This window comes from Mya arenaria, chromosome 3 (assembly GCF_026914265.1).
Source record: "Mya arenaria isolate MELC-2E11 chromosome 3, ASM2691426v1".
NCBI lineage: Eukaryota > Metazoa > Mollusca > Bivalvia > Myida > Myidae > Mya > Mya arenaria.
This window is the reverse complement of record NC_069124.1, coordinates 22,740,607-22,751,469: the sequence shown is the minus strand read 5'-3', so window position 1 is coordinate 22,751,469 and position 10,863 is coordinate 22,740,607. Positions and strand designations below refer to the sequence as shown.

Here is a 10,863-nt window from a genome sequence, read left to right as displayed (position 1 = left end):
GATATATTTGGACGGTTTAGATACTCAAAATGCGGTACGTTTAAGTCCGCTGCAAGTAGATTGCGTAGTTATTTTAATAAGCACTTAAACTTTATGACTGAACTCTTGGGAATCTTTATTATGTTTGCAATAATATACTTCAATAGCAATCAATTTAAACTTAGATCAATAAATACAACTTTAAAACACTACATTTAATTAAGGATATAATTCAAAAATTGACTTCAACTGATGTATCGGCATATATCCGAGGTTGTTTTCGATAAAAATGGCCGAGGAGCTCCGAATGAAAATAAACATATCAAATTGCGTTTATTATTCCAATTTTATTTCTATAACAAACTATATCAGAAAGTCATGATACGCCACACGTCCTATCCGAGCACGTTTCCAACTGTGGTCATACACAGACCATAGCCGTGTTGAAGCAAAATGGCCTCAGCGTCATGGACAGGGTCGGGGACTGTTAGGTCGAAGTGGATCTCGTCACATACTAAACCTGTGTAGGAAAATTATAAATAATAATGATGAATATATTGTCAATTCTCATGTTAATCAGTTAAGTGAACATCGTTAAGAGTTCTGTTTAATAATTGATTTAATCGATGTGAGAACTCGTGGCAGGTCCTCTTATAACACAGAGATATGACAGGACGCATACATGTTTTTATTTTGAATAACATTCTGACGTGAAATTGTCTATTTTGCATTATACAGCCATAATGTCTTTGTTAATATATATATAAACTAGATTCGTGATGGCATGTCTTAATACAACATACATAAAGTTTAGGGTCTTGATGTCATATCTAAATACAACATACTGGGCCCATTAGTAAACTGAAGTCTAGAGAAGCAATTACATATCTAAATACAACATAACGGGCCCATTAGTTAACTTAAGTCTAGAGTCTTGATGATATATCTAAATACAACATAACGGGCCCATTAGTTAATTAAAGTCTATAGTCTTGATGATATATCTAAATACAACATAACGGGCCCATTAGTTAATTAAAGTCTATAGTCTTGATGATATATCTAAATACAACATAACGGGCCCATTAGTTAACTTAAGTCTAGAGTCTTGATGACATATCTAAATACAACATAACGGGCCCATTAGTTAACTTAAGTCTAGGGTCTTGATGACATATCTAAATACAACATAACGGGCCCATTAGTTAACTTAAGTCTAGGGTCTTGATGACATATCTAAATACAACATAACGGGCCCATAAGTTAACTTAAGTCTAGGGTCTTGATGATATATCTAAATACAACATAACGGGCCCATAAGTTAACTTAAGTCTAGGGTCTTGATGATATATCTAAATACAACATAACGGGCCCATAAGTTAACTTAAGTCTAGGGTTTTGATGATATATCTAAATACAACATAACGGGCCCATAAGCTAACTTAAGTCTAGGGTCTTGATGACATATCTAAATACAACATAACGGGCCCATAAGTTAACTTAAGTCTAGGGTCTTGATGATATATCTAAATACAACCTAACGGGCCCATAAGTTAACTTAAGTCTAGGGTCTTGATTATATATCTAAATACAACATAACGGGCACATAAGTTAACTTAAGTCTAGGGTCTTGATGACATATCTAAATACAACATAACGGGCCCATAAGTTAACTTAAGTCTAGGGTCTTGATGACATATCTAAATGCAACATAACGGGCCCATAAGTTGACTTAAGTCTAGGGTCTTGATGACATATCTAAATACAACATAACTTGCATATAAGTTAACTTAAGTCTAGGGTCTTGATGATATATCTAAATGCAACATAACGGGCCCATAAGCTAACTGAAGTCTAGGGTTTTGATGAGATATCTAAATGCAACATAACGGGCCCATAAGTTAACTTAAGTCTAGGGTCTTGATGACATATCTAAATGCAACATAACGGGCCCATAAGTTAACTTAAGTCTAGGGTCTTGATGATATATCTAAATGCAACATAACGGGCCCATAAGTTAACTTAAGTCTAGGGTCTTGATGACATATCTAAATACAACATAACGGGCCCATTAGTTAACTTAAGTCTAGGGTTTTGATGACATATCTAAATACAACATAACGGGCCCATAAGTTAACTTAAGTCTAGGGTCTTGATGACATATCTAAATACAACATATCGGGCCCATTAGTTAACTTAAGTTTAAGGTCTTGATGACATATCTAACGACAACATAACCGGCCCATTAGTTCACTAAAGTCTAGAGTCTTGATGAAATATCCAAATACAACATAACGGGCTCATTAGTTCACTAAAGTCTAGAGTCTTGATGACATATCTAAATACAGCATAACGGGCCCATTAGTTAACTTAAGTCTAGGGTCTTGATGACATATCTAACGACAACATAACCGGCCCATTAGTTCACTAAAGTCTAGAGTCTTGATGAAATATCCAAATACAACATAACGGGCTCATTAGTTCACTACAGTCTAGAGTCTTGATGACATATCTAAATACAGCATAACGGGCCCATTAGTTAACTTAAGTCTAGGGTCTTGATGACATATCTAAATACAACATAACGGGCCAATTAGTTCCCTAAAGTCTAGAGTCTTGATGACATATCTAAATACAACATAACGGGCCCATTAGGTAACTTAAGTCTAGGGTCTTGATGACATATCTAAATACAACATATCGGGCCCGTTAGTTCACTAAAGTCTAGGGTATTGATGACATATCTAAATACAACATATCGGGCCCATTAAGAAACTGAAGTATAGAGAAGCAGTTACATATCTAAATTCAACATAACGGGCCCTATTAGTTAACTTAAGTCTAGGGATTTGACGGCATATCTAGATACAACATAACGGGCCCATTAGTTAACTTAAGTCTAGGGTCTTCATGACATATCTAAATACAACATAACGGGCCCGTTAGTTCACTAAAGTCTAGGGTCTTGATGACATATCTAAATACAACATATCGGGCCCATTAAGAAACTGAAGTATAGAGAAGCAGTTACATATCTAAATTCAACATAACGGGCCCATTTGTTAACTTAAGTCTAGGGTCTTGATGGCATATCTAGATACAACATAACGGGCCCATTATTTAACTTAAGTCTAGGGTCTTGATGACATATCTAAATACAACATAACGGGCCCATTAGTTCACTAAAGTCTAGGGTCTTGATGACATATCTAAATACAACATAACGGGCCAATTAGTTCACTAAAGTCTAGGGTCTTGATGACATATCTAAATACAACATAACGGGCCCATTAGTTCACTAAAGTCTAGAGTCTCGATGATATATCTAAATACAACATAACGGGCCCATTAGTTCACTAAAGTCTAGAGTCTTGATGATATATCTAAATACAACATAACGGGCCCATTAGTTCACTAAAGTCTAGGGTCTTGATGACATATCTAAATACAACATAACGGGCCCATTAGTTCACTAAAGTCTAGGGGCTTGATGACATATCTAAATACAACATAACGGGCCCATTAGTTCACTAAAGTCTAGAGTCTTGATGACATATCTAAATACAACATAACGGGCCCATTAGTTCACTAAAGTCTAGGGTCTTGATGACATATCTAAATACAACATATCGGGCCCATTAAGAAACTGAAGTATAGAGAAGCAGTTACATATCTAAGTTCAACATAACGGGCCCATTTGTTAACTTAAGTCTAGGGTCTTGATGGCATATCTAGATACAACAAAACGGGCCCATTAGTTAACTTAAGTCTAGGGTCTTGATGACATATCTAAATACAACATAACGGGCCATTAGTTCACTAAAGTCTATGGTCTTGATGACATATCTAAATACAACATAACGGGCCCGTTAGTTAACTTAAGTCTAGGGTCTTGATGACATATCTAAATACAACATAACGAGCCCATTAGTTAGCTTAAGTCTAGGGTCTTGATGACATATCTAGATACAACATAACGGGATCATTAGTTAACTTAAGTGTAGGGTCTTGATGGCATATCTAGATACATCATAACGGGCCCATTAGTTAACTTAAGTCTAGGGTCTTGATGACATATCTAAATACAACATAACGGGCCCATTAGTTAACTTAAGTCTAGGGTCTTGATGACATATCTAGATACAACATAACGGGCCCATTAGTTAACTTAAGTCTAGGGTCTTGATGGCATATCTAGATACAACATAACGGGCCAATTAGTTAATTAAAGTCTAGAGTCTTGATGGCATATCTAGATACAACATAACGGGCCCATAAGTTAACTTAAGTCTAGGGTCTTGATGACATATCTAAATACAACATAACGGGCCCATAAGTTAACTTAAGTCTAGGGTCTTGATGACATATCTAGATACAACATAACGGGCCTATTAGTTAACTTAAGTCTAAGGTATTGATGACATATCTAAATACAACATAACGGGCCCATTAGTTAACTAAAGTCTAGGGATTAGTTACATATCTAAATACAACATAACGGGCCCATTAGTTATCTGAAGTCTAAAGCAGCAGTTACATACCTTAATACAACACAACAGGCCCATTAGTTTACTAAAGTCTATGGTCTTGATGACATATATAAAAACAAAATATCTGGCCCATTAGTAAACGGAAGTCTAGGGTATTGATAACATATCTTTATACAACAAACATTAGTCAACGGAAGTCTAAAATCAGCCCCAAGGAGAAAGTCCCTTCGAGAAAGAAAACACTAGTAATATCCTGCAGAAATATCTAACAGCCAATTGTTCAAGACCGTTTTTTTTTCTTTGGTTTGGTCAAAGTTATTAAAATTGCGTATTGATCAATTTGGTCAATATCTATCCAATAATAGTTATCAACCAATCAAATCGATTTAATGAAATCAACTTGCAAAACCTTAACCAAAGGGATAATTTATCAAAGTTTTATATAATTGGATGCTGATGAATGTAGTGGCAAAATGAAACCATCATGAAGCGAAATTAAGACTGCGATAGTATTATGAGTATTTCAAATCAAGAGCGGTTGACTGCGTATGAGGCGAAGTGGTTTGTCCCCCATCCCATTCCCCCCCCACGCCCCCCAAAAATAGGAGAAAATATCCGTTGTTTTCTAAACAGGACTCGTATCCGCTGAAGATGCTATACATATAAGTACCTTGCGCACATCCGCATGGATATAGTTGGTATGTAACATGGTGGTTTGGAAGATGGCAGGGCTCGGATAAATGCGAAACATTATAACATTTCGCAACAGGATGACGGTTGTCAGAGAAGCAACATCCATCTGGACAGTCCGAATCAGTCGTGCATGCGTTGGCATTCTAGTTAGTATAAATATATTTAAAAAAAAACGTGCTGGTGTTACATAGCGACATACATTCAATGGGTGTGTTCTTTTGACCTGCTGACGTTAGTCTTATGGCAGTTGTCTAGTAAACCATTGTTAATTATTTACTTTGGTTGACAGACACATGGATTTAACAACTTACAAGTACACAATTATGACATTTAACAATTCATACATATATTGCAATATGGAGTGTCGAACTGTTTAATGATAGGAAAAATATTTCTCCCACCTCAAAATAAGTAGATCCAATAATTTAACCAGGCTAGAAATTCTTATCTTGCCCACGGGCAAAGATATTTGCCTGAATGGAAATCCTTTTTAATGGTCATTGTAATTACCTCCCTTTTTGAAGACTGTCGTCTATAGCATCATGGAAGCCTTGTCTTGTGGCAATATTTAGAACGCTAATTAATTATTTCTCGCTTCAAATGTCACCATAAAACAGTTTTCACGCACCTTTCAAGAAATAATGCGTCACTCTCATTAGGACTATTTAAAGACCGATGTGACTATAACCATAATCTGAATCACTGCGCACATACACATGACGACCACGAATTATCGCCTATCCATACGCAATTATTTTTACTAACCACAATGAGTTCCAGCAAAAAAATAATGTTTTACTTAATTTTGTTTAACTGAGTGGGCGAAAAAGCATCTACCATAGCCGCTCGTGTAGGATAGGTTCATCCCGACCCTCGCCCAGAAACTCGGTAAACCTTGTTTCCGCAAAACACCCTACGCTCGGGTCGGAATGAGCCTATCTTACACTCTCGGCCATGGAAGATACTTATAATCCTTAAACATGTGTTCATTTTCTAGATCTAATATAAAAAAAATATAAATTGAGGCAATGATTTTAAATCCTATGCAAGACACACGGTCTTTATAAATGCTTACCGAAATGAGAACCGTCGCAGCAGCCAACAATAAACCAAACATCACACACAGTTGCATAGTTATTTCACGACTTGCTGTACTGGTCGAACAATTCTTTCACCTCAAATCGTTATCGTGATGTACATGAACAACAGATGATAAGAAAACTATATTAGAGAACGATCCTATGAACTAAAAATTGACACATAGCTAGGTCAATAAGTCATTTACGTAGGGATTTTATCGTTGCACATAACCAAACTTTGAATTTAATTTAAACTTTTTGATATTTGATAACAGCAAGGTTTGTGATACACTTTCAAACTCAAGTTGCATAAGTAACGACTTGCAGTGTAATTCAACTCTTTTATGTAACCGAACGTTCATTTTATTCAGAATAGAAATAATTAATAAGTAAGAATAAGTTGTGAAAATAAAACTCTCAAACAAGTTTATTCAAACATTTACAGTATAAATTATCATCACCGAGTTGAGTTACTTCATAAAGATTAGTATTAAGAATTTAAAACAAGACACTACGAGTTTCAATTATTGGATTTTTTTACGTTTATAACCTGCAAAAACTGGCAAAGTGTAGAACATTTTGTGAGCTGCAGACTGAATGCAAGCAGATCAATGATACAATTGGTGAACTTACCATTGACCCACATGAGTCAAACATGAATTATTTTACCTGAATGACGATTTCTTGCAAACTGGCGGGACTACTAGTAAAACATCCAAGCAGTATGCTCAGTATTCAGAGATGTTCATTCCAAATGAAAGGGAAATGACAAATGAAAACATAAAATCAATTTACAGAAAAGAGATTCTCAGTATCACAAAAGACAAATCATTTATGAGTATTTGGCAAGTTCATGCACTGTCATCAGTTCTCAAAACCCCTATTCAATCAGTATACCCTGAGCTAGGCAATAGAAATGTGAGGAAAGACATGCACAAACTGATCAAACCTGTTTCAGGAACCAATAAAGAACCCTCAGTTTTTGTAATGTGGACATCAAACAGGGATGATATGACTCCGTTACACTGGGTGCCAAATCACTTTGTGCCATTGTTGAAACTTCCGGAATGGTATAAAATAGATGATGAAAATAATAATGATTTGGGCGTATCTCACAATTACCAAACAAAACAATCACGTATGGAAAGACCAATTGAAGTTCTGCACATGATATATCAAATGCTACGAAAGTTCATGTGTGTGTGATTTGACTGCAGAGATGGGAACGGCCAATGAAATCAGAAAAGCTGATGGAACGGAGTGCACATTCAAGGAATTCATGGAAAGCAGTGTTGACAGTTTGAATATAGGAATGGGTAAGGTAGACGGGGCAAATAATGGGACAGAAAGTGATAGTAAAGATACCAGTTCAAAGGTAAATGGGTCAAATGGTGGGACAGATAGTGATAGTAAAGATGTTGATGAGAAATTAGATGGGGGAAATGGTGGGACAGGTGGTGATAAAACAGATGATGATGCAAAGGTAGATGGTTCAAATGGTGGGACAGATAGTGATAAAACAGATGATGATCCAAAGATAGATGGGGCAAAAGAAGGGACAGATAGTGATAGTAAAGATGCTGATGTGAAGGTAGACGGTTCAAATGGTGAGACAGAAAGTTATAGTAAAGATGCTGTTGCAAACGATGATCGGGAACAACATGAGACAGAACATGTAAATACCGATTTAAATGACCATGAAGGTGTAAGTATGGGAGAGAAACATCGGAACAAGATCAGTGACATTGACACAAATTTTGACACATGCATATATAAAGAGAAACATGTTCTTGTGAATTTCAATGGAAAAGCACATGTTGGTATTGTGAAAGAGACAAACTTGTCATCTGTATTAGTAGACTGTATGCGCCGAAATGGTAAAAAAGATGAAAACAGTTTCTGCTGGCCAATAAAAATAAGAGACACAAATTGGTATCGGCTTACAGATGTTATTGCTATTGTTGAATGCTCCAATATTCCTGGACAGAGAAACAGGTATCAACTAGATGAAAAATCATGGCAAATGTATTCATCTCATTGTTGAATAAATATCGCAGCATTCAACAGTAGCAATGCCATCTTATAGTACACTGTAACATCTTTTACTTGACAAAACATTTTGTATGATCCATATTGTAATGCAACATTCATGATGTACAGAATTTGTTTGATGTAACAGTTTATTTCTTTCATGTAACAATACATTTATTGAAATAAGAAAAACATATATCCAAGTTTTGTTAACTTATGTTAATAGTATATTTTCTTGTTCACCGGATGTTGCTGAATTGTTTACCCTGTACTTTTGATGTTGACAAAACATTATGTATGATCCCTTTTGTAATGTGAAAGTATCAATCATACATTCATGAATAAAATTTCTTTGATGTAACAGTTTATTTCTTTCATGTAACGATAAATTTGCTGAAATAAGGAAAATATGTACCCAAGTTTTGTTAACTTATGTCAATAGTTTATTTTCTTGTTCTTCGAATGTTACTGAAATGTTCACGCTGTACTTTTGATGTTATGAAGTTAAATAAAAGATTTAAAACTTAAATTGTTTGTTCAAAATTCCATGCAGTAACAATACTAGTCCCTTATGTAACGTCGATTCCTTGACATAACATACCATGTTTTTGGACATTTATTTTGGTTATATTTCAAAAACAGTCAATGTTCCTGCTCAATGAAGAAGATCTATGTAAACACAATGACTGAGAATGAAAATGAAACTAAGGATGTTGTTCGCAGTTCAAAAGAATGAATTTTATATGTTATTTATTGTGAAAATTTAAATGCTAATGAGTACATAAGTAACATATCAAACACTGCGATGGTTTTGCAGATTTGTTTTCATTTATTCAAAAACAAGAACATTTCTGATGATAAGAGGTAATAAAATCCTAGTTTTGCTTTAATAATAGTTTATTAATCTCTATTTAAAAAATTGTTACATCAAGGAAACTAGTAATGGGTGGCTAATTACTTTGCCACATATAGTACTACACAGAGTTAATTAAGGGTCTATTTATGTTTAACTGTATCAGATTTGCCCATATAAACATGTAAATAGACCAAAGAATTGGTTCCAGAGGACTTATTTTTTCTTTAAATTGACAAATGAAAATGTTGCAAAAAAAAATGTTGACTCATATAGAGCCTTATAATTCAAGTTATAATTCGGCTTTCACAAACGATGTCAAAGTGTTGGGTTTTTTTCAAAATGATACAATAGGATCAACTATATCGGCTCTCTAACAAATCTCACAAAAGGCTGATAATTGAATCACTTTTGATAACATTACCTCAGTCACGTTTGCCACAGATACCGTAGGGTCTGAAATATCTATGACCAATAGCAGTTAAAGGGTACTTTTCCTTTTCTCACATACTGTAGCAGTCGGAAATTTTAGGTTAGCCGCTCGGGGCCTTTAAAATTTGTAGAGATAGAATATGCGGCTGCCGTTTTATATGGCGTTTTAAGTGATAATGCACGGTCTCCCTAGGGCACTCTGTGGCGGCTGTAGGTTTTTGACAAATACCAAGGCAGATGTAAGGTGCACGCATTAGCAAAATACGGGTATCCAACGCCAGGGAGCCCGTGGAATGCATACGGCCCCCGTTATTAATAGTCCGCAAAAGTCAGATGTAATTCGTAGGCCGCTATTGCAGCCGCACGGTACACGCGAGGCCGCCTCACGCCCCATGTTAACGCAGTGGAACTGTTCTACGTCATGGCTTCGGCATACCTATTCAACGGCGAACGTAGAAATGAAAAAAAATCTTAATAAATATAGGGATAGGTCGATTCTGTGGCCGCCATACGTATCTCTCGATTTCGGATGTTTACGGTCGCCGTGGCCTAGCCGTTTTCGAACAAGTTACTGAGGTAAAAGTAATTAGTAAACATCAATACTTTTATTATTTCCTTAAATTATGTTACAATCACTTATTTAAAGCTCAACGTATAGAAATAAAGCAGCAACAATACTTAAGCATCAGTGAAGTGTATTCACTAACACATTTACAAAAGTAATTTCAAAGAGGTAATTGAAACATCACCTTAGTTCTACCTGGAATAAAGCATTACGTAAAAACTTTCACACACTACCTTCCTTTTTTGTTTTTAATGCCCATGTAATTTAATTCATATGAAATACTGAAAACGCTAGTAACGCTCAGTAACCAGCACTATTTAAATTGAACAACACTTTCAGAATTATTGCTACAAAATGTTGAAATATTATCGTCACAGAATAATTTGATGAACCTCAAGATATTATAAATATTATAGTACTCTAGAGAATACCATAATCAGAGAAATTTGCCCTTTTATACTAACTGCAAATGTTCAAGAAATGTTCTTCAAACATTCGTCAGAAACTTTTAAATGATATGCAATAAATATCATGCTTATCCTGAGACTTCACCGATGGACTGAACAGAGTATTCTAGAACATTATACACGTCACAATGATGTTGGCACTAGATTATTATACACATGACAGTATAAAGGGATTGTAAATACCATTTTACAGAAATACCGATGTGACACCAACGTTATATATTTACATTCACACTTCATTCCTTAACGATGGTTATTGTTTATCAATTGCACT

The 10,863-nt window shown here is 35.2% G+C and overlaps 1 protein-coding gene across 1 annotated transcript; it reads right to left on the bottom strand.

Moving 5' to 3' along the window:
* Nucleotides 1–311: 311 nt before the first annotated feature.
* On the bottom strand, nt 312–6,351 carry LOC128229366 (uncharacterized). Its single transcript, XM_052941250.1, has 3 exons — nt 6,238–6,351; nt 5,140–5,305; nt 312–499 (listed from the first exon to the last, which is right to left on the bottom strand). The coding sequence occupies exons 1-3, from the start codon at nt 6,292–6,294 to the stop codon at nt 375–377; spliced, it is 348 nt and encodes a 115-aa protein (XP_052797210.1). The 5' UTR covers nt 6,295–6,351; the 3' UTR covers nt 312–374.
* Between the last annotated feature and the right edge of the window lie 4,512 nt (nt 6,352–10,863).